Source organism: Chelonia mydas, chromosome 21 (genome assembly GCF_015237465.2).
Source record: "Chelonia mydas isolate rCheMyd1 chromosome 21, rCheMyd1.pri.v2, whole genome shotgun sequence".
NCBI classification, from domain to species: Eukaryota; Metazoa; Chordata; order Testudines; family Cheloniidae; genus Chelonia; species Chelonia mydas.
The window spans coordinates 1,514,368-1,538,850 of record NC_051261.2 but is presented as its reverse complement, the minus strand read 5'-3'; the positions used below and the strand labels follow the sequence as shown (position 1 = coordinate 1,538,850).

At 42.7% G+C, this 24,483-nt stretch overlaps 1 protein-coding gene across 5 annotated transcripts in view; it reads left to right on the top strand.

The window, feature by feature from the left end:
* MAGI3 (membrane associated guanylate kinase, WW and PDZ domain containing 3) overlaps positions 1-24,483 on the top strand; it is a 200,753-nt gene that overhangs the window by 165,156 nt on the left and 11,114 nt on the right. For all 5 annotated transcript variants that reach the window (XM_037884883.2, XM_043533784.1, XM_037884882.2 and 2 more), the window contains 4 exons: positions 5,437-5,528; positions 8,557-8,749; positions 10,872-11,060; positions 20,513-20,698. In XM_037884883.2, coding sequence (XP_037740811.1) covers positions 5,437-5,528; positions 8,557-8,749; positions 10,872-11,060; positions 20,513-20,698 — 660 coding nt within the window. The remainder of the gene's footprint in view (positions 1-5,436; positions 5,529-8,556; positions 8,750-10,871; positions 11,061-20,512; positions 20,699-24,483) is intronic.

Genomic DNA, 24,483 nt, shown 5'->3' with positions numbered 1-24,483 from the left:
TCTAGCCATTGGATCATGCTATACCTTTCTGTACTAGACTGAAGAGCTCATTATTAAATATCTAAAAAAGAAAAGGAGTACTTGTGGTACCTTAGAGACTAACAAATTTATTTGAGCATAAGCTTTCGTGAGCTACAGCTCACTTCATCGGATGCATTCAGTGGAAAATACAGTGTGGAGATTTATATACATAGAGAACATGAAACAATGGGTGTTACCATACACACTGTAAGGAGAGTGATCACTTTAGGTGAGCTATTACCAGCAGGAGGGCGGGGGGAACCTTTTGTAGTGATAATCAAGGTGGGCCATTTCCAGCTGTTGACAAGAATGTCTGAGGAACAGTGGGGGGGAAGGGGGGGAGACTACAAGCCCTCAGGAACAGTATCCCCAATAATGTCACGGCAAACCTAGTGGCTGAACTTTGTGACTTTGTCCTCACCCATAACTATTTCACATTTGGGGACAATGTATACCTTCAAATCAGCGGCACTGCTATGGGTACCCGCATGGCCCCACAGTATGCCAACATTTTTATGGCTGACTTAGAGCAACACTTCCTCAGCTCTCGTCCCCTAATGCCCCTACTCTACTTGCGCTACATTGATGACATCTTCATCATCTGGACCCATGGAAAAGAAGCCCTTTAGGAATTCCACCATGATTTCAACAATTTCCATCCCACTATCAACCTCAGCCTGGACCAATCCACACAAGAGATCCACTTCCTGGACACTATGGTGCTAATAAGCGATGGTAACATAAACACCACCCTATACCGGAAACCTACTGACAGCTATTCCTACCTACATGCCTCCAGCTTTCATCCAGACCACACCACATGATCCATTGTCTACAGCCAAGCTCTACGATACAACCGCATTTGCTCCAACCCCTCAGACAGAGACAAACAGCTACAAGATCTCTATCAAGCATTCTTACAACTACAATACCCACTTGCTGAAGTGAAGAAACAGATTGACAGAGCCAGAAGAGTACCCAGAAGTCACCTACTACAGGACAGGCCTAACAAAGAAAATAACAGAACGCCACTAGCCGTCACCTTCAGCCCCCAACTAAAACCTCTCCAATGCATCATCAAGGATCTACAACCTATCCTGAAGGATGACCCATCACTCTCACAGATCTTGGGAGACAGGCCAGTCCTTGCTTGCAGACAGCCCCCCAACCTGAAGCAAATACTCACCAGCAACCACACACCACACAACAGAAACACTAACCCAGGAACCGATCCTTGCAACAAAGCCCGTTGCCAACTGTGTCCACGTATCTATTCAGGGGACACCATCATAGGGCCTAATCACATCAGGCACACTATCAGAAGCTCGTCACCTGCACATCTACCAATGTGATATATGCCATCATGTGCCAGCAATGCCCCTCTGCCATGTACATTGGCCAGACTGGACCGTCTCTAGGTAAAAGAATAAATGGACACAAATCAAACGTCAAGAATTATAACATTCAAAAACCAGTTGGAGAACACTTCAATCTCTTTGGTCACTCGATTACAGATCTAAAAGTTGCAATTCTTCAAGAAAAAAACTTCAAGAACAGACTCCAACGAGAGACTGCTGAATTGGAATTAATTTGCAAACTGGATACAGTTAACTTAACTGGGAGTGGATGGGTCATTACACAAAGTTAAAACTATTTCCCCATGTTTATTCCCCCACCCCACCCCCCACTGTTCCTTAGACGTTCTTGTCAACTGCTGGAAATGGCCCACCTTGATTATCTCTACAAAAGGTTCCCCTCGCCCCACCCCGCTCTCCTGTTGGTAATAGCTCACCTTAAGTGATCACTCTGGTTACAGTGTGTATGGTAACACCCGTTGTTTCATGTTCTCTATGTATATAAATCTCCCCACTGTATTTTCCACTGAATGCATCCGATGAAGTGAGCTGTAGCTCATGAAAGCTTATGCTCAAATAAATTTGTTAGTCTCTAAGGTGCCACAAGTACTCCTTTTCTTTTTGCGAATACAGACTAACATGGCTGCTACTCTGAAACCTATTAAATATCTGTTTCCCATGTAGACACTTACCAACTATACTTAAGTCACCCCTTAACGTTCTCTTTTGGTAAACTAAATAGATTGAGCTCTTTGAGTCTATCACTATAAGGCAGTTTTTCTAATCCTTCAACCATTCTCATGGCTCTTCTCTGACCCCTCTCCAATTTATCAACATCGTTCCTGAATTGTGGGCACCAGAGTTTGACACAGTATACCAGCAGTGGTTGCATGAATGCCAGATATGGAGGTAGGCTGTCTCCACTCCTACTCAAGATTCTCCTGTTTATGTATCCCAGAATCGCATTAGCCCTTTTGACTACAGCGTCACACTGGGAGCTCATGTTCAGCTGATTATCTGCCACAACCCCCAAATATTTTTTTAGAGTCACTGCTTCCCAGGTTAAAGTCCCCCATCCTGGAAGTATGGCCTACGTTCTTTGTTCCGACATGTATACGTTTACATTTAGCTGTACTAATACATATATTATTTGCACCCAATTCACCAAGCAATCCAGATTGATGTAAATCAGTGACCTGTCCTCTTCATTATTTACCATTCTTCCAACATTTATGTCATGTGCAAACTTTATTGGTGATGATTTTATATTTTCTTTGAAGTCATTGATAAAAATGTGAAATAGCATAGACCCAAGAACCAATACCTACGGAATCTCACTGGAAGCACACCCACTCAATAATGATTCCCCGTTTACAGTTACATTTTGAGACCTGTCAGCCAGTTTTTAATCCATTTAAAGTGTGCCATGTTAATTTCATTAATTATATTAACCTCGTTTAATTCTTCATTAATCGGGGAGAGCTGCTGCATGTTGACTGGGGAGAGCTGGCCCTGCCCAGCACAGGGAAAGACCCAGGGTTCCAGGCAGAGCTGGGCAGGAAATGGAGAGGATTGGAGATTTCAGACAAGGTTCCCAGTGGGAATCGGGATGGACTGTCAGAATGGCTGTGGTGCCTGTCGGTGGAAATGGGTTGCTAGGATTTTGACCTTTTTCATTTTTGAGCACTTTAAAAATTATGAATGCACTTACGTTTCGAAACGGGACGTCAGTTTGAGCTGAAAACCAGAACTTTTCATTTTGAAAACATAGGGACAGGATCTTTCAGCAGTTTCAAAACGTCAATTCGTCAAACCTGACCCTGTCCAGGAAAATCAGCTTTTTCTGGTGAAAAACTTCTGGAGAAAATCTCCCGCCCAGCAGTAATGCTAGGTGTGTGCTGCTCAGGCGGTATGATGCTCATGTGGATCAGCTCATGGTTTCCAGGGCGCAGACACCTCCTGACATATGGGCTTGTTTTCTGGTCATTAACAGACCTCCGCAGCCTCTGTGCACACTGAGCCCTGAAATGCAGCTGCCTCTGGGCAGGGATGCAGCAGCAACACGATGCAAGAGATTCCTGCTGGGGCAGGATAATGTCTCCAGCCGACAGCCATGCTGGGGCTGGGGAGGATGTTTGGGTTTGTGTGAGGTGCTTGGGACTTCTGCTGGGAATCTGGGGTAGAGCTGGGCTGGAGCAGCTTCCTCTCCCTGCAGCCCAGAGAGGCAAGTGCCCAAGCTGGCTGCTGCCAGAGTTACAGTCCCAGGAGGAACCAGGTTGCTGAGCGAAGGCTCTGCTGAGAGGAGCCTGAGGCAGGCGTCTGCACCTGCTCCCCCTGCAGTGTCGGGGGCGCTGCTGGGGAGCGGCTGAGGCGGGCCAGTGTGAGTGCCAGCAGAGGTTCCCAAGTTCCAAGGGTGAGGGCACGGCTGGGAGTGGGGCGGGGGGAACAGCAAGAGCTGGGGCACAGGGCAGCGAGGAGCCAGCCCGGTTCAGCCGTGGCATTAACCCAGCTGGCATTTGCCAAGCTGAGGAGGAAGCGTGTGTCTGTGGTCACATCCCCCAAGAGCTTGGTGATGCAGCTCCGTCTCCCCCACATCTGGGCTGGGCTCTGCCTCCTGGCTAGCCTGGGGCCCGTGCGGCACCGTGTGGTGCTGGGGCACACGACCGTCTAGGCCAGCGCCCCATTGGTCAGTGGGTCTTCCCAGCACAGCCTCCGTGGGGGGAGCACCTGGAAGGGCTCAAGAGTGAGTCGGATGAGATGGGGGTCTGGAGGGATAGCTCAGTGGTTTGAGCATTGGCCTGCTAAACCCAGGGTTGTGAGTTCAATCCTTGAGGGGGCCATTTAGGGATCTGGGGCAAAAATTGGGGACTGGTCCTGCTTTGAGCAGCGGGTTGGACTAGATGACCTCCTGAGGTCCCTTCCAACTCTGATATTCTATGATTCTATGATTAAATCCAGGATCAGCCACTCTATTGTCTTGCTAGGGATCAATGCCCGGCGCACCGGTCCATAACTATCAGAGTCATCCCCTTTTATAAACTGGCACAATATTAGCTTATTTGTAGTCCTCAGAAACTTCCCCAGTGCTCCAAGCCTTATTGAAAATCAACATTAACGGTTCAGCAAGCTCATAAGCAAGCTCTTTTAAAACTCTCGGTTTCAAGTAATCTAGACCTGCTGATTTAAAAATGTCTTACTTCTGCAGCTTCTGTTTGACATCCTCCAGAGATGGAAAGTGTTCTCACCGTAAGATGAGCCTGTATAATCTGTTTTTCCCCCAGATGCAGAACAGAACTATGTACTGCACACTTCTGCATTATTTTTGATAATTCTACAATTTGCATCTAGTACTGGACCAATACCATTGTCAGGATTATTTTTGTTCCTAATGCATTTTAAAAACTCCTTCTTATCTTTTACTCTTATTCTGCTGGCAATAGATCCTTGTGTCCTTTTGCTTCACTTGTCAGTTTTCTACAGTTCCTAACTTCTGATTTATATTCACTATTATCAACTTCCCCTTTCTTCCATTTTTTATATATTTTATTTTTTATAACTGCCTTCATTTCCCCTCTAAACAAGGTTAGCTTTTTAACCAGCATGGCCTTCTTCCTCAGTAAGGTGTTCTTAAATGATTCCCAATTACCATTCACTTTTCTGGTTAAATTCTTCCTCCCTGCTGATTTGGCTCATGATTGTTTTCAGGGTTGTGAAATTGGCCCTATTTGTAGCAATTATAGACTGCACCTTCATCTCAACCTATACAAACATAATGGTAGGAGGTATTTTGGTCCCTGTGAAATGGTGTTAGAGTGACAGACATCTGCAGCTGTTTCTGGACATGCTCATCACTCCACATGCTAGGAAGATAACATCACTGAGGAATTGGTGACATTTCTTACTAAAACAATCTGACCACTCTGTTTTGTCAATGGAAAACTACAAGCTTAGAACTGGTTGCACAACTGTGTTGATTAAAGAAAGATGTAAACACATTTTAATCTTCTTTCCAATAATCAAATGTAACTTATTATGCACGTTTCATATTTGTCTTAACTAGCTCCAAACACAAAAGATTTGGATGTTTTCCTGCGAAAACAGGAGTCGGGGTTTGGCTTCCGTGTGCTCGGAGGGGATGGACCAGACCAGTCAGTAAGTGAATTAAGTTATCTGTTACCTGGACTTTGGGAGCTTCTGCTGTAGCTCTTTGTATTGTCTTCTTCACATGATCATTTTAATTTTTTCCCCATGTTGAGTTAAGTGGATAAGCCTTATTTCCATCTTCAAATAAACCGCTATACTGTATGTTGATATCATATTCACCTTAAACAGATGCAGTATGTTTTTATACTGCTTCATTCCTGGTTCAGGTTGGCTTTCTCAAAATGCTTTCAGAGCTAAGTTGCTGCAAATTTGGTTGCAAGTGGGTGGTAGATAATCAAGAATGGAAGGCGCAAAGACATTTGGCGGTGTCTTTAAGCTTTAGAGAAATAGTGTTCATAGTACAAGATCACACCAACTGACAAACTGGGAAAATGGGGCATGGTGTTATGGGAGGAGCTACAAACGTGACTTATTCAGCTGAGCCCAAGGGACCTTTAGTTGGCAGGGGAAACTTGGAGCAAAATTCCATTTGGTCACTTGCCATGAAAGTTGTGAAGTCCCTACTGTCGCTCAGTATTCAAACACGACCTGGGACAAATTTACAGAGTTTGGGGTGAGTGGGGAGCTCTTCACCTTGGGAGTGGTCTTCCACAAATTGAGGTGGCAGCTCAGGTCAATTTGTCACATGGAAGGAGGGAAATACAGTACCCCAAATTCCTACAGAGGGAGATAGCCCCATGTTCTAGCAGTGAAGGAACTTGAACAGAAGTATTTCAGCAGTCAGATGTTGAGCTAAAGCTTCAACAGGGTAAAAAGAGTAAAGAAACTGGGTAGACTGGTTTAGCTATCTTTTATTAAGTGATCAGCCGAGTCCTTTGCCAAAGTCAGCAATTGTTGGATTTCTGCAAGCATCTCTGGGATACTCCTCCATAGCAACACTTGTGACTTGATGGCGAGAGAAGGGCCTCAGTGACAGGCACATTAAAAAGTTATGGTTTAGATTAGATCTGGGGGAAAAACCCTTATCTGCATGTTTGGCACTTAACTTGCCCATGTTCATCCTGGTAGAGCAAACATGCACTGCGTCTGTCCAGTGACATCTGAATGTGGCCTGGTTCTCAACAGAATGCCCATGAGTGACTGCAGTGACGACCTACAGCAGTAGTTAATGAAACAAGTTGAGTGTGGAGCTTTTTGATGTGTTGTGTTAGACCAGATTTAAAAAAAAAGAAACTGTTCCGGCTAAACAATGATTTAACTCCAGTCCCATTAATATCCAATGGAAGAAGATAAAATGGTTTGTTACCTTTCTTCCCTTTCCTCTTCATAGTTGATTTCAGTCCCCCCCCCCCCAGGCTTTCAGTCACTTTCTGTTTGTCTAGAATCTTTCTTGGAAGCAGCAGTTCTCCATCGAGCCTTTACACCATAATTGTTCTATCCTGAGAATGCTCTCAAAGATGGGGTTGGCACCAAACCTTTGCACATTATAGCACCTAATCTTATTAATGGACTTGGCACCAATGCACACTGGTAATGCTCAGTACAATATGCGTGTCAGTTTAACTGGGAAATAAGCAAGTGGAGAGGGCTTTCTGGCTACCCCAAAAAAATCACCCCCAGATTCGTTACTGTCTTGTTGCATTATTATGCTGCAGAAGGGAACGAAGCAAGGAGAAAATTATAATCTTTTTTAAAATAGTTTTTTAAGTCTTTCTCTTCTTTTGGAGATTGGACATCAGATATGGTTTTAGGTCACCAATTAGTGAAGTTTTTGGCTTCACTCTAGAGAGCTGTCATACAATTTGACTCAGGTGGCAGTGTCTGCTTCAGAGAGGAGGATGGAGGCAGATTGGCAAAGACATGAACGGAAATTCCTGGAGTTCCTATTCATGCTATTCCTGGCTTTAGGAAATCCTGCCCTGTTTCTCACTTGCCAAAGCACATCTTCACCGAGAAAAGTAGAACTCTGTCCCTGACCATATGGCAGTGACTGCTCCTGTCCTGCCAACCTTCAAAGGTGCTAAAGCTTTTGGGATACAGACACTGATCAGTAGCATGTCCTTTCATATGTAATTAAAATGCATTCTCCATTCACATCTGAGATCCAATGCCAATTTTTCTGATGTGCATTTAAAGAAAAGGAAGAACAGAGTGCTTTTTCTAGAGGAAATAATACGCAATTTTAGGTTTTTTTATTGTATTCTACTGTTTTGTTGCTATAGCAACTGTAGCTGTGTTGGTAATAGTCATAGCAATGCCCTGAGTGCAATGTGAAGATGGGTTTTGGAATGTACCTGCTCTCTGCTACTTAACCCTGGACACCTGCTGGACATAATTGTTTTTAATCTTTCACTTTAAACTGAACTTTTTTCTACCATCTAAAACTACTACGTGTTTCGTGCTCCTGTCTCTATCATTTAGCTGGTGTTTGCTTGGGAGGAAAGGTGCAGGCCAAAGGGGTGTGAGGGCTGCAGCTGTTTAAATTCATCCTGTGATCACCAATACTTGCACATTGCAGATTTTGAGTGTTGCAATTTCTGAGGAGCTGTGTTCTTAGGCTCTTTGCTGAACTTTAAATTCTACACTGGAGTCACCTAGTAGGTCTCAGTAATGATAGTGTGTCTTTGTTTTGTTGATTGAATGACACAGGCATTTCTTTTCAATAATTTTTGATGCACAGAACAAATACATAAATAACACACACATACCCTAAAACAGCAAGACATACAGGTAAGTGTACAAATACAGAGCTTAACCTACTCATGAGGTGGTGACCGTTCAGTTGATAGGCATTCATGAATAATACATGGCAGTAATAAAAATAAACCTTAAAATAAGATGAGCATTAAGTTTGAATGTCAGGAAGCTGGGACTGTCACAGTGTGCTCATTTCTACACCTGCAAATGAGGTCGGTCTAGTATTGCTTCTGTAGCGTGAGTTTCTGCTAGATTTAGGTGGGGGAAATAAATTTTTTAAAGGAAAGCCTGCAAAAAGTCCCTCTTTATCTGGGGATTCAAACATGACACATTCTGCGTGTTCTACACCCTAAGACCAATGATGACACTTTGTTGACAGATATATATTGGGGCCATCATCCCACTGGGAGCAGCAGAGAAAGATGGCCGACTCCGAGCTGCCGATGAGCTTATGTGCATTGACGGAATCTCTGTCAAAGGGAAATCACACAAACAGGTCCTGGACTTAATGACCAGTGCTGCGCGGAATGGCCAGGTGCTGCTCACTGTCCGGAGGAAGATCATCTTTGGCGGTATGTGCCAGGTGTCCAGACTAAACCCAGTCCCGCTAGGTTTGCCGGAGTCTGGTAGCATGGCCATTGGCGCGTTTGTTCCTGGGCTCAGTGTAAAGGCATGTTTCCACGGCCATAATCAGATGAGATAAAGCTGCACCATAAGAGAACTACTAGTACATCAGGACTGATGTAAACTCAGGGTGTCACCTCCACTTCTGGATGAATGGGGTAAAACAAATTTGTATCAAGCAGATGTTCTTGAAGGGAAGAGAATGGGATAAAAAAGGGAGCATCCGTTTGCACTGGGGCTCTGGAAAGCACTGTAATAGTGATGCTCTCTTGTTCTATAGTGCTTTTCATTGGAGGATCTGAAAGTACTTTACAAGCATTCATTATTAAAGCCACTCATGGCTCTACGTACTCTGGGCAGTAATACAAACTTGCTTTCTGCATTACAACACACTACATTCTGAGTTTTGTTAGCATTTGTGCAGCAGGCTTAAGTGTATTATTTAATTCAATGCAGAAATTAATTTTATAGTCAGAGCAGTGTTCTATAGACAGTTCAGTGGCAATGGAATTTACAGATATGGAAACTGAGGTACAGAAGGGTTGTCGTGGCTGAGATGTCACTGACCACATCAGTGATACAACTGAGAACAGAACCCAGGAGTCCTGGCTTGCAATCCCCTGTTCTCATTAGTAAACCCCACTGCCTTTCATGGCTCTTTCAGTCAAGATAACTAGAAACATTCCTTATAAACTGTGAAAAAATAGGAAGTATATGACTTTCATAACATCTTCCCTTTCACTGTCATCCAAATGGGGGCAGCATGGCCTAATGGGCTAAGTATGAGTTTGTGAGCCTAGAAAGTCCTAAATTCTAATTCCAGGCCCGTCACTGACACACTGTGCATTCTTTGACAAATCAAGTGACTTCTGTGTCACTGTCTGTAAAATGGGGGTGATATCTACCTACCGCACAGGGGTGTTAGTGAGTTAATATTGTCATGGTGTTTCTCCGAGGTGCCACACAGAAACCAGACAAACCAGGAGGGGGCAGGGTCTCCAGTCACACTGTATTTGCATGTAGATTGCAGCCCTTCATGAGTCTGTCTTGCTCAGTTTTTGTTCAAAGTGAAAATATGTACTGTATTAAATTAGGTATTATCCACCTAGTAACTACAGGTGTATTATATTGGTGCTGTACCTGGTGGCTGCTGCCAGCCTGTTGTAGCACAGTGCAAGGAGAGCAGATTGAGCCAAGCACAAAAAGAGGCCATCTAAAGGCCAGAAAAGATTAATCGGAGGAAAAGCAATTTTCTGCCTTTGCATCTCAAGTTGCATTGCCTCCCTGGTGAATTTTGACAGTGTAACGTGTTCCTGAAAGAGAGGGTCTGATTCAGAGATCTTGAAAAGCTTACGTGGCTTCATCCGCATCAGGGCCGCCTCTGCCTCTGGTCTCTGTTTATTTCTCCTTTATTTAATTTAAGAAGAAAGAAAAAGAAAAATCCCTTCATTTTACAGCTTTATTTTCCTCTGAATTTCCTGATGTGGCATGGTCCTCACAGGCAATGCTTCAAGACTGGGGTTTTGTTGGTTTTCCATCGAAGAGGCTGGGCTTCAACATTTGAATTACCCTTTAAAATATTGGTACACGTTTTGAAATAGACCGTTGGTTCTCTGCAGTGAAAATGGCAATAGTCCCAGTTTTAAAGTGGGTTTCTGCTCTTGATCTTGTGCTTAAACCATACAGGAAAATAGTGCTGCCAAAAAGAGTCACTAAAGGGACAACCAAGGTTAGGCTAGCGTTATTAAGGGCATCAGCAACTGAGCACGACCTCTGAGCTGCTGTACACCCAGACGGTTCCTTTCTGAGTTATAAGTGTGTATTGCAAACATTAAACTCTCCTATTACACATTCTTGAACCTCTGTAGCAACTTCAGCCCGAAGTGTAAATGGTTCTACCCCGTATTCTGATTCCATCTGGTTTCAGTTGCCTTCTTAATAAGCCCCTGTGGGGAGGGGAAGTGCTTCTCCATTCTGTTAGTGATCTGATCATGTTTATCCTTGTAGTTATCCAGCTCCACAGCACTCTGACTGATTCTACCTTATACTTTATTTTCGTGGTGTTTGTAGTTGAGAAACAGCCAGAAGAGGAGGAGTCGCAGCTGCCCATTTCCACTCAAAATGGATCTCCCCGGCTGAACCGGGTAGAGGTCACAAGCAGACAGTCCCCAGAGGCCTATGATGTCCTGCTACAGCGGAAAGAGAATGAAGGATTTGGCTTTGTCATCCTCACCACAAAAAACAAACCTCCTCCTGGCGGTAAGGGCTGACTCCTGTGTGTTGGTGCCACCTGCTCTACTGATGCCTGACTGGGGGAGATTAATTGGTTTAACTCATAGTTAAGCAGTTATTGCCAATGGCATTCAGGGCTGGGGACTCCTAGGAGATTCTTCTTTCATAGGATGGTGTTTGTTTTCCATGTCCAACCATCTTCTGTGCTGTGATGTTTCACTCGTCGTGCTGTTCACAACTTCCGTGGCTAAAGGCTGTCTGTCTCGCTCACAAAAGGGAATATGGTTTCTCTCCTTTGTACATTTTGTAGAAACTTTTGCATGTGCAACAACTGAAGTGGGGGTGGGAAATCACTCCTTACCGGTACAGGGGCAGGGGAAAAGAGAGAGAAACATATCCTTGTGATTTGATGACGTTCAGAATGTGTAAGGTGCCCAGACTGTGATGAGTGTGGGAATGGATGCACCGGTGTAGTCAAGGGTAAATGCAGGTAAACAGAGTTTACCCACTTCTCATTTGGGGAATATGGAGCTTAGTTTAGATTAGTTTACCCACTTTTTTTTACCACTACATCACTGGATGCAGAGAACAAATATGCAGACACGTACTCTTTACACTCTCGGTACAGCAGTGCCCAGTAGATAAAATCAGCTATTGGGTAGTTAGTGCCTGGATAAATCTCTTGCTAATAGAAGTATACTTACAAATTTAGACCTGTGAGATCCATTCAGGGGGTGTAGGTTATTACTCAGGTCTCTGGCTTTCTCAGATCTCAGTATTTCGAAGAAAGCAATGGAGGAATTAGTCAGGAGAACATTCTGTATCTGCCTTGTGACATGTTACAAACCAGAGATATTATCCTAAGCAAGGTAGCGTGTCTTAGGGTTCTAACTTGTAGATTTGGCTGATGGATCAGTTGCTAAGAAAAAGAGCAGAGTGGACCAAGTGAAAATAAGAAGGTATCTTGTAAGTAGCAATAAGAGACAAGCTGCTTGAGGGAGGCATCTGAAATTCTCCCTAATTAACAGAAAGATTTCTGACCCCTAGCACTAGAGTAATTTAAAAGAAGTGCCCATTCTTTATAATCAAATACATTTTGTATTGAAAGTGATCCTGGCTGCCAGACTCCCAGAGCTTGCCAGGTAGCAGTTATTAATACCACCTCTGCATAGACAGATGTGCCTACCTTTCACAAACTGTTGACATTTATGAGATGGCTTCCACACTCTTCTCAGATGCTTTTGGCCAAGATTTGAGTAGTTCAGTTTTAAAATGAAAAGGTATGGTCAATCTATAACAAGGGCTGTTGGCTGGCATTGTTCCCCTTTGTGAGAATTGGAGGGATGGGTATGGTTCTCTCAGTTCATAGAGAATGAAGAGCTTACAGCCAGGCTGAGCCTTGTAACGCAAAAGGGATGCCAGACAGCTCAGTGGATTTACCCAGGGCACAGCAAGTTACTTTCTTGTTTTTTCTCCCTGAGATGTGGACACTCGGGTATCTGTACCCCAGTGATCTGAAATACCTTACTTAAATCTTTTGTCCCCTGCTGTGAATCACTTTCCCAGTAACTGCCCTAATGATCCCAGAGCACTTACTATAACAATGACTTGAATGTTTGCGTGTGAGTAAAGGGATGCCCTTTCTTCCAGCCCAGACTATTTACATTGACATTTTGCTCTGCCTTATTTCTCTGTTTATTATACTATGAAAAAGCAGAAATACAGACAAAAGCAGTGACTCTGAAAGAAAATCATTGTCTTATTATTTTGCTGAGTTTACATGATACATATTTTGACTGAATGATTTGAAGTCTTGGCTAAAACAATATATTTTTAATGAAATTTAGAACAAAAAAGTGCAAAGTATCAGTGAAGGTTGTGAAAGAGTGAGCAACTGTGGCATTGAGTATTGCTCAGTACTCAGAAATGCTGACTTCTGTTTTATAAAATCAGTTGCTATAGTAACACTTGGGACAGGAGCTGTCACCCTCTGATGCTGTACTGTGATTATGTGACCTGTGTTAGCGATATGAAAAACTAACTCTTTGGACTGGTTTTCTGTTGCCTTGTCAGAGTTGGGTGATATTAGAAAAATGATTATTAACAAATAAGCAGAATTGTACTGTGTAATCCTGGTACTGCATCATTAGAACATTCTTGTCAGAATACCATCCAGAAATTTTCATCAAGTTGAAACTGCAATGAAAGTAGTTGGGTGGTTTTATGGGAAATAACAGAAGATAACTGGATCCCTATTTCAGCATTGGAAGTACTAAGGTAGCAGTCCCAGGCTGTTTTTAATGCTTGTAAATAAGAAACATTGGTATATCAGTGTATTGCATTATGCTGGAACATCTTTGCAACATCTCACGTAAGAACGGCCATACTGGGTCAGACCAGTGGTCCATCTAGCACAGTATCCTGTCTTCCTGCCAGGCCAGATGCTTCAGAGGGAATGAACAGAACAGGGAATCATCAAGTGATCCCGGCCCTGTCATTGAGTCCCAGCTTCTGGCAATCAGAGGTTTGGAGCATGGGGTTGAGTCCCTGCCCATCCTGGCTAATAGCCATTGATGGACCTATCCTCCATGAACTTATCTAACTCTTTTCTGAACCCTGTTATAGTCTTGGCCTTCACAACATCCTCTGGCAAGGAATTCCACAGGTTGACTGTCCGTTGTGTGAAGAAAGACTTCCTTTTGTTCATTTTAAACCTGCTACCTATTAATTTCATTTGGTGACCCCTAGTTCTTGTCTTATGAGAAGGTGTAAATAACACTTCCTTATTTACTGTCTCCACGCCAGTCATGTTTCTGTGGACCTCTATCATTTCCCGCCTTAGTCGTCTTTTTTCTAAACGGAACAGTCCCAGTTTTTTAATCTCTGCTGTGATGGAAGCTGTTCCATGCCTCTCATCATTTTTGTTGCCCTTCTCTGTACTTTTTCCAATTCTAATTGTCTCTCTTTGAGATGAAGCGACCAGAGCTGAATGCAGTATTCAAGGTCTGGGTGAACAGGGATTTATACAGTGACATTGTGATATTTTCTGTCATATTTTCTATTCCTTTTCTAACAGTTCCTCACATTCGTTTAGCTTTTTTGACTGCCGCTGCCCACTGGGCAGCCATTTGCAGAAAACTATCCACGATTCACATCGTTTTGTATATATAGTTGGGATTATGTTTTCCAATGTACATTACTTTGCACTAGGGCTGTCAAGCGATTAAAAAAATTAATCCCGATTAATCACGCTCTTAATAATAGAATATTAATATTTATTTAAATATTTCTGGATGTTTTCTACATGCTCAAATATATGTATTCTGTGTTGTAATTGAAATCAGAAGTGTACAATGCTCACTTCTTATTTATTTTTATTACAAATCTTTGCACTGTAAAAACAAAAGAAACCATATTTTTCAATTCACCTAATACAAATACTGTAGTGCAATCTCTTTATCGTGAAAGCTAAACTTACAAATGTAGAATTATGTAAAAAAAACCTGCATTCAAAAATAAAACAATGTAAAACTCTAGAGCCTACGAGTCCACTTAAGCCTACTTCTTCAGCCAATCACTCAGACAAACAAGTTTTGTCACATTTGCAGGAGATAATGCTGCCTTCTTCTTGTTTACAAAGTCGCCTGAAAGTGAGAACAGGCGTTTGCATGGCATTGTTGTAGCAGGATGCGCTAAAGATTCATATGTCCCTTCATGCTTCAGCCACCGTTCCAGAGGACATGCGTCCATGCTGACGGATTCTGCTCGATAACAATCCAAAGCAGTACGGAACAACGCATGTTCATTTTCATCATCTCAGTCAGATGCCACCAACAGAAGATTGGTTTTCTTTTTTGGTGGTTCAGGTTCTGGAGTTTCTGTGTCAGAGTGTTGCTCTTTTAAGACTTCTGAAAGCGTGCTCCACACCTCATCCCTCTCAGATTTTGGAAGGCACTTCAGATTCTTAAACCTTGAGTTGAGTGCTGTAGCTGTCTGTAGAAATCTGATATTGGAACCTTCTTTGTGTTTTGTCAAATCTGCAGTGAAAGTGTTCTTAAATCAAACAACATATGCTGGGTCATCATCCGAGACTACCATAACACAAAATATCTGGCAGAATTCAGGTAAAACCATGGAGGAGGAGGCATACAATTCTCCTCCAAGGAGTTCAGTCACAAATTTAATTATGCTATTTTTTTTTTTTTTTTTTTTTTTAAAAAAACAAGCATCATCAGTATGGACACGTCCTCTGGAATGGTGGTCAAAGCATGAAGAGACACATCAATGTTTAGCATCTCTGGCACGTAAATACCTTGCAGTGCTGGCTACAAAAGTGCCCTGCGAACAACTGTTCTCACTTTCAGGTGACATTGTAAATAAGGAGTGGCATTATCTCCCATAAATGTAAACAGGCTTGTTTCTCTTAGTGATTGGCTGAACGAGAAGTAGGACTGAGTGGACTTGTAGGCTCTAAAGTTGTACATTGTTGTTTTTGAGTGCAGTTACGTAACCAAAAAAAATCTACTTTTGTAAGTTGCATTTTCACGATAAGGAGATTGCACTACAGTACTTGTATGAGGTGAATTGAAAGATACTATTTCTTTGTCATTTTTACAGTGCAAATATTTGTAATCAAAAGTAATATAAAGTGAACACTGTACACTTTGTATTCTGTGTTGTAATTAAAATCAATATATTTGAAAATGTAGAAAAACATCTAAAATATTTAATAAATTTCAGTTGGTATTTTGTTTAACAGTGTGATTAAAACTGTGATTAATCAAGATTAAATTTTTAATTGCAATTAATTGTTTTGAGTTAATCGCATGAGCTAACTGCAATTAATTGACAACCTTACTTCGCACTTATCAAAACTGAATTTCATCTGCCATTTTGTTGCCCAGTCACTCAGTTTAATGATATCCCTTTGTAACTCTTCACAGTCTGCTTTGGACTTAACTATCTTGAGTAATTTTATATCATCTGCAAATTTGACCACCTTCCTGCTTACCCCCTTTTCCAGATCATTTGTTAATGACTTAAAATGAACCCACTGGGATATTTTACACAAGATAATTCATCAGTAGTTGTAACTCTACAATCCTGTGATGCTTTCCTCTTCTCAGATAACTCTTACATAAATTATATTAAAAATGTAGGCCTTAAAAATGGGAGAAGAAATTAAAGACAATACAATTAAATCTTTAAATGGAGGTAAAAATTGAGAGGCATCAATGTCTGCTCCTTTATAGCAAGTAACAAGTGTTTGCTAGCTCATTAATTACAAGCCTGAATGGTAAATTAAGGTCAGATTTCTGATGACTTTCAGAAAGTGTTTTGAGATTTGCTGTCATAGTTTGAAATGCCAAATGATAATGTTAAGTACATAATTCTGCACCCCTCTCTCTCCATTCACCATCCGTTCCCTTTCAATGAAGCATGCTTGGGAGAAATAATAAAGACGTTAGGAAGAGGACAGAGACCTTCTCCCTCCACTGGGCTTTGGGTGCACATAAGGGATTTCAGGTGAAATTTCAGTTGTGACAGGAAGAGCATCAGTGAAAGGGATGGCTGGAACCAGTGAAGATCTTTGGTGACAGTCTAAGGTAGAAATGTGAGCACTGGTCCAAGAGCCATTGTGAGGGACTTTAAGGAGATCCATACAGAGGGGAGCCATCTTTGCTACACCTTCAGGGATCCAGGTAAATTAAAGGCAGCTCTGGTTGCGTGGGAAGGCAGCACGCTGACAGATGGGCTTTGATTTAACGTGAAGTTCCTCTGGCACCAATGTGTCAGAGCTCAGGCAGCAGAATGAGCTGTGGTTTCCGTTTGCTCCCTACTGGTGCGTTGGCCTCATGTGAGCTGTTGAGTGCAATTTGCTGTATTGACTTACAGATCAACCACCACCAACCTACAATTTTCCATTAGCATCACTCCAGATCTTGCTAGTTGGTCGAGCCTGTGGGAGCTGCTGGGAAGTAGAGATGCTGGCTGATCTCTGCCAAAGAGAAGCCCGAAGAAAAGTATTGTATTTCTGAGAAAAGGATGTTCATATTTTGCTACCAGTGGAACTTTCCTCTGCCCGTTGGAGGCTTTTTAGTTCTGCCCCCTCCTATGCCCAGCCCATTGCTTGGTCCGGCCTGGGGAAAGTGACTAATATGAATGAGCCCCTTAAAAATACTCTCCCTCTCCCTTACTTTTTGCTTCCCCTTCTCTTTCCCAGTCCCATTGCTCTGGCCCCTAAAGGAATGTATTAAGAAGAGTGGCAGTGAGGTGAGCAGCCTGGATAAGCTAATCTGGAGAGCTCGTTAAAACTTACTATATGGAAAAAACCGGGGGTTACAGATGCAGATCCATCTTGATGTGGAAAAATTGGAAAGAGTCCAGCGGAGGGCAACAAAAATTATTAGGGGGCTGGAACACATGACTTATGAGGAGAGGCTGAGGGAACTGGGATAGTTTAGTCTGCGGAAGAGAAGAATGAGGGGGGATTTGATAGCTGCTTTCAACTACGTGAAGGGGGGTTCCAAAGAGGATGGATCCAGACTGTTCTCAGTGGTAGCTGATGACAGAACGAGGAGTAATGGTCTCAAGTTGCAGTGGGGGAGGTTTAGGTTGGATATTAGGAAAAACTTTTTCACTAGGAGGGAGGTGAAACACTGGAATGCGTTACCTAGGGAGGTGGTGGAATCTCCTTCCTTAGAGGTTTTTAAGGTCAGGCTTGACAAAGCCTTGGCTGGGATGATTTGATTGGGGATTGGTCCTGCTTTGAGCAGGGGGTTGGACTAGATGACCTCCTGAGGTCCCTTCCAACCCTGATATTCTATGAAGCCCAGAAATGCAGAAGTAGGAAAAACCTTTGTCCAGAACCTTTACTTCTCTGGCTCACCTTTGCATTCTGTCTGACTACACCCAGCACCACTGTCATGAGCCACATTCTAAAGTAAGTGCAGTCTGAATGTTTTATTTTTCTTCCCTAGTATTGCAAGGTATTTGTACTTGTGTCACAGGATCAAAAAGCAATCTGTGCGCCTATATTTACCATTGCTGCATCAAACTGACTCCTTGTATCTATTCCTCCCTCCAAAGGATGCTTCAGTACTTCTAAGCAAGCAAGAAAGAAACCAACCTCTTGCATATGGCAGAACAAATTGCCTCAGAGAATCCTGATGCATAAGATTTTATTCATTCTGTGCAGATGTGATCTGCTTCCCTTAAAGGTTTTCGTTTAGGCATAATAATAGCTCTCATGTGCCAGGGGAAGGCTCTTAGTGGCTTTGCCTGGTTAATATTTTTCCTTCACTCCGCTGGCTTTGCATGCTGTGTGGGGTTTGTTTTGTTCCAGTGGATCTGTCATAGTTGGCTTGTTTATGTATAAAAACTGTCTGGCAAGCTGTAATGAAGGGAAAATGACCGTGGAGATGGAAGTTTCTTAGGACAGTGTGCAGCATAAAGCTGTTTGCAGACCTTTGACTTTGCACACTCTATACGACAGCAGAGAGATACGTGGGAATTGGAAATGGAACACGCCTATCCCCATGTATCCCAGACTGAAACTCCATACCGTGGCACTGCCTGGTCCTACGTGTAATTCCTGAAAGAGGCACATTGGTCATTCCTAATGAGACTGACCCCATGGCTAAGAGGAGGATCAGTCAGGCCAAGATTCCAGCGGCGTCTGAACAGTACAAATGCTCCTTGGTACCAGTGGGCTGGTAGGGTTCCCATAGTCACCTTTAGGAGCCTGTAAAGTTTTGCCCTTTCCCACTCATCTGTTCTTTTCTGTTTTCATAGTGGAACCTCTTCCCCACTCTGTCAGTGATGTCAGCTTCAGCAACCTATTAATCCATGCCGCCTTGATGCCTAGCTCCTATGGTTCTACTAATCAAAGGCATTATATAAGAACTGGGTGGTATTCCATACTGTACACAGTGTGTTCCATAGAAATGCATACTCCTTTCACAATTTAACTTCCACTTTTTATTTGCTATAACATTATATTAGCCATATTAATTTTATTATATATTATACATGTATTTATGGATGGACTACCTTTCTTGAGATGCACTGTAGGGCCACTGCCTTCTCCTCATTCACATCCCTCTAAAATACCCTCTTTCGTGGCAATGTTTGTTTGAGTACTTGGGGAATTCTCTGTCTAATTTTTTTCACATTGATATTAAAACACCTGGTCAGTTGCCTAATACCTTTTGTTACTTCCCTTCCTTCCCTTATGTCTGAGTGCCTTTTAGATGATAAGGGATCATACCTTCTCTCCTGTTTGCACAGCACCTCGCACATTGTGAAGAAACTAAAAAACACATTCTAGTAACGCCCAAATATCCTGTGTATAGATTGACATCCTGCTAAGCACGTCTGACGTAGCTCAAATAAGCCACAAAGCTGATATATTTATTTTGTTTAATTCATTGGCTCAAGTAAAATTTGTTTTAAATGGAAAAACTTGTTATAATTCAAATTTTAACAGTACACGACCCCTTATGACCTGTTCTGTTTTAGTATAAGAACTGTACCCTGTACAAACCACAGACGGACAAATAGTGAGTGGGGAATCATTAACGGTTGGGTGCCTATTGATAGCCAGGCAGTGGTGGAAGTTGCTGCTGGCAGTGGTGCCACCTTGAGGAGGTTATCGCAGAGCCACAGGGCCTATGATTTCACACCTGCTATACACTGAAGGAGGCATGGTAGGAAATTTATCTTGATAACCTGTGTTTCATAATGGCAAACTTTAAGATTCATTTAAGGGAGAGTATGCATAAGTAACGTTGTGTTACCTGTAATCTGCCAGATTGGTGCACCAAGTAACCGCTTTGGAAGTGGAACCAACGATGCTTTACAACTTTCTCTCCATTTTATCTAGTTGCAGGTTTAGCCACACAGAGCAAATCAGAGGAAGTAGTCTTTTCCCATTCCTCTGACCGATTCTCTGTTTACATGCATCCCTATTTGTCTTGCACATCAAAGTGGCGGGGTTGATTTATTGTCATTCGCTCCAGTAGTGCCTCCTTCCATGTATGCAATGGAGAGAAAACTCTGTGAAATTATATGATGCCCTTTTTTGCTAAGGCTCTTGATTTTAGCTTGCTCTGATTTAAGGGTAATGAACCTTGGCTGCCAACAAAATGAAACACCGCTACAAGATCCACTTCTTCTTAGTACTCAACCTGCATGGCTCAGCCAGCCAGTATTGCAGGGTGTGTGGAATTCTCTATACCAACCCCACCTGCTGCCTGTTGTTAGCCAGATTCAAATGTGCAGGTCAGAGTGACAATAAACAGCTAGTTCCTCTCAAGTTGTAAGCACTCCATGGTAGAGCCACTCTGATTTATTTGAGATAGGTAACAGCAATTGTTTACATTTGGAGTGCTTCATATAAATGAACAGGAACAGCAGCTGCCTATTAACAAGTACAGTGTATGCTGAAAACGCTGACATGCCTCTTCTTGGTTCCCTAGTGATTCCCCACAAGATCGGGCGTGTTATTGAAGGGAGCCCAGCTGAGCAGTGTGGGAAGCTGAAAGTGGGAGACCGTATCTCAGCTGTGAATGGGCAGTCAATCATAGAGCTCTCCCATGACAGTATAGTGCAGCTGATTAAAGATGCAGGCCACATGGTTACCCTGACTGTCGTTGCTGAGGAAGGTAAGAAAAATGCCTGCTTATTTCTCCCCAGTGCGGATACTAATGGTGGCACAGCCTGCAGGGTGGGGCGTCCTGCCACATGATCACCCCGTATTTCTGTAACAAAATAGATACAAAGCCCCAGAGTCTGGTTTTATATCTTCTTAAGTTAACAAGCTGAAAAGGAGGTGGTATGAAGACGTCAGAGGTTTTAGGAAAATAATCTACCTAGTGAGTGACGGATTGTGGAGCTCATTTCATTTGCTTGATGGCAGTTGGGCACAAGTGCAGAGGAGTGGGGGAGGGGAGACAGATGCAGAGATGGTTTTATTGAAAAGACAAGATTCAGGCATTATGAGAATCAGTGCTGTGGTATGGAGACCCCTCCACGGAAATCAGAGAGAGAGACTGCTCCTGACAAGAAATATTCCCCATCCAGCTCTAGCACTTCTTAGCATGAAAAAGATCTGATCCTTCAAGTTTTAGAAGGGGGAAGAAATTACTGCACTCTGGGATGTCAGTGAAAAGTAGAGTTGAATTTTCTGACCTTACTTGGCATCCTAGCGTTGTGCAGCAGGAATTCCCGTCAGGAGAGCCTCTGCCCCAGAACTAAACGGTCAGTTCCTACGGTGCTATTGCCTATGCACGTCCACAAGGCATTGCCAGTAGCATGGGGCAGCTCTGCCTCAGGGGCCCTGTTGCCAAACAGAAGTCAAGCACCCTGAGGCCTAGCGAATATCCAGTTCTTAGACATCCTGCCCTGCTGGGCATTTTCAGTGTTTTCCTCTTGCTCTGTGAAAATGCACAGATTTGCCTGATGCTGCATTTCCAGGACACAATGGAAACATTTTGTGGCCCTTAGTTCTTCTAAAGATACATTTGGAGAAAACTCGCATCCTGATCGCTGTTTTTTCTGCAAAGCCTCTCAGGTTGCTAGCAAATTCAGCGCACAAAACAGTGAAATCCTCTAAGCAGCAAAATGAATATTTGTGATGCCAAAGTCCCACCTTCAGAAATGGCATTTTTCTAATGAAAGCTCCCATGCAACTCTGCTCTCAATATTATATTGTTCCTTACACAAACAGTTCACTATAAATGTGTAAAATCCAATCGTTTGAAGAGAGAGCTTTTTTCCAGCCCTGCTTACCACTGCATTTTTCTGGATTGCTGCTTGTAGGTTTAATTAAAGTTGCTATAATTATTTTGCAAGTAAGATGGGTTTCTCCACTCTTTAATAATAAATACTTAAAGCTAGCATGTGGATAAAGCCAACAAATTATTCCCTCTCATTTCACATTAATTGCAAATATTTAACATGGTATCTTGGCCTTTCATACAGAATATCAAAGACTTAATTTACCTGCTTATTAATGCTTGAAACAGAGAGGCTCTTTTTATTTATAAAATCCATTATATTTCAATGACGCTTTCATGGTTATCAGATCAAATTCATTTCAGGCCACAGGGATACAGCTCAAAGCAATCACCCTGCCTTTAATGCAGTTGAAGTTTAAGTTGAGGTTCCGCTAAGTCCATTTCTATCTAGTTTTTTAATCAACCTTGTCTCTGAGATAAATTGCCTCTGCCATTAATATCTGAATGTAACACCCCTTTTCACACACCCTGTAGAAACCCTGATCTTAGCTTTTCTCCATTCCTAAGTCATATGGGATTTGCAGATAAAATTAAGAGATAAAACATGGACCTGAGTGAGAATCAGTGTTGGGAAAAAGTCAGTAACTGATTATACAACCAGCCCAAAGTGACCAATAGGAGAAGCCATGTGGCTTGGAGATTTATGTAGTGTTTGGAGGAACTACAGAAATCCATGTTGCTCATAAACAAGAGTAAATTACTGCTTCTAAAATAATCGCTGGTTTAAGTTTGGGGAACATAGTTCAGCTAATGGCACAGCTGCAGTGAGCACCAAGTTCCAGATCACAAAATACTAGGCAGGCGCCGTCCTCCTTAGAGCAGTCGGACCCTGGGGAAAGCCAGGGCAGACATTAGATCACGCAGACCTCTCAGTCCGTTACACACTCTGGGAAGCAGGTTGGGCTTTATAGGGTTGGATGCCTGGCTACTGCTGCCACTAGTTAGTTGCAGTGTGAATAACACTGAGGGGAGAGAGAAATACCCATTTAGCCGGAAGCTATTCAGCACCATAGTGCTCAAGCCCTGACTGACTTTGCTGTTCCCCAATGTATCTTCTGTGCTGACCTCTTAGATTGGCAGTGAAAATGCTACAATGCAACTCTCATCCCTCCGCTACTCCCCTCCAGCTTTCACAAATGTGTATTCTTTACTTTTCATCCTTTGTCCCAGTTGTCTCTCTAATTCTAGAATAAGTGAATTCCGCTCCATGCTCCAGAAGACATTTTATAACAGCCCCTAGTCATGTACTATCCAAAAACATGGGAGAGCAGGATGAGTGGAGGAGCTGAGAATTCATGCAGACAGATGGCCTTTTTCTTACCTGTGCTTATTAACTAAAACTTTGAATGTACGCCAGGAATAAATGTTGACGTTTATCTTGGGAGGGAAGAAAACCTCTTCAAGGCATGTCCTAGCAATAAGGCCAGACAGCCCTGTGATGAACTCTGCAGGGTCTGGTATAGCTGAGAAATGCTGCAATCTAATTTAAGAATCTGTACTGAGAAGCAGTAATATGCTTTCCTTTACTTCTAGGTGCATAATTACTTGTGTTTTTCAGTTATTACCCAGAAATGCATTTACCTAACACACTCCTAGCAACAGCGGGCTGGAATGCCTGTGACACTTTCCATTATAAGCCCTTATTTTCAGGGTTTGCAACTGAACTATAAATGTTCATTCCAGGCTAAAACTTGCCCTTTCGGGTTTCTGAGTGCATATTGGTGGAATATGGTTTGCTCTGCTTTTTGAGTGGCAGTCACTTTGTATTTCAAAATATGGTGAGGTTTTTTGTAAGTCATTTGATCAGACACATACAGTAAATGTGTTCTCTGTGTCAGAGACGGGTTCGCTTTGTGAAGCTGCTAAGAGGGATTTTGTTAAAATGTCGTCATAGGTAAATTGGCTGTTAAGGCTCTTTGAAGAGAGGGAGAACATTCCGATATTCCAGTTCTGATTAAAATATCCCCTTTAATACAGTTTCAGGAACCATTTGTAACCTTTCCCTGAGAGTTTACCTGTGATAGATCTTCTCCACGATGGATTAGCAGATGTGACTCTCAGTAGCGCCTCCAAGAGCCCTGCTGGGTTGGGCTCCAAACATGTTCACAGTGGAGCTGGAGTAGGGGTGGGGGAGGCATCATGATGATCTTTCTGATTATTTGTTAAATCACTATCAAATACTTTTGGGGGGGGAGGGACGATCCGCCCTGTGGATTCGTCTAGTTCTGACACTGTTCCTGCCTTTACCAGGTTACAGACAATCGAAATCTTAATATGTGCTGTCATTCCTAGAATAAAGTAGTTTAGCTTAGCAGAAAGTTCCTCCATGGGGAGGATGAACTTCACCAAATACCCTCATTTATGGAACTGAATCTAGAAATCTCCACTCCTCCGCTTCAGCGCAGCATCAACCTGGCATGTGACTGTCATGCAGCACAGACCTGCCCAGTAGAACGGAAATTCTGTTTCTCCTGAAATTTTAAATTAAAAACCCTGCATTCTCACTCTGGGCACCTGACAGCAAGAGCTGCTGTTTACCTAGAAGAGTAAGAAATGCTCAGAACAGCAATTAACTCTCTTGTGCTGTTTACTCCCCTCATACCACACAGTGTATTTTTAGAGGTCTGCTGTCATTCTGTTTTGTTTGACGT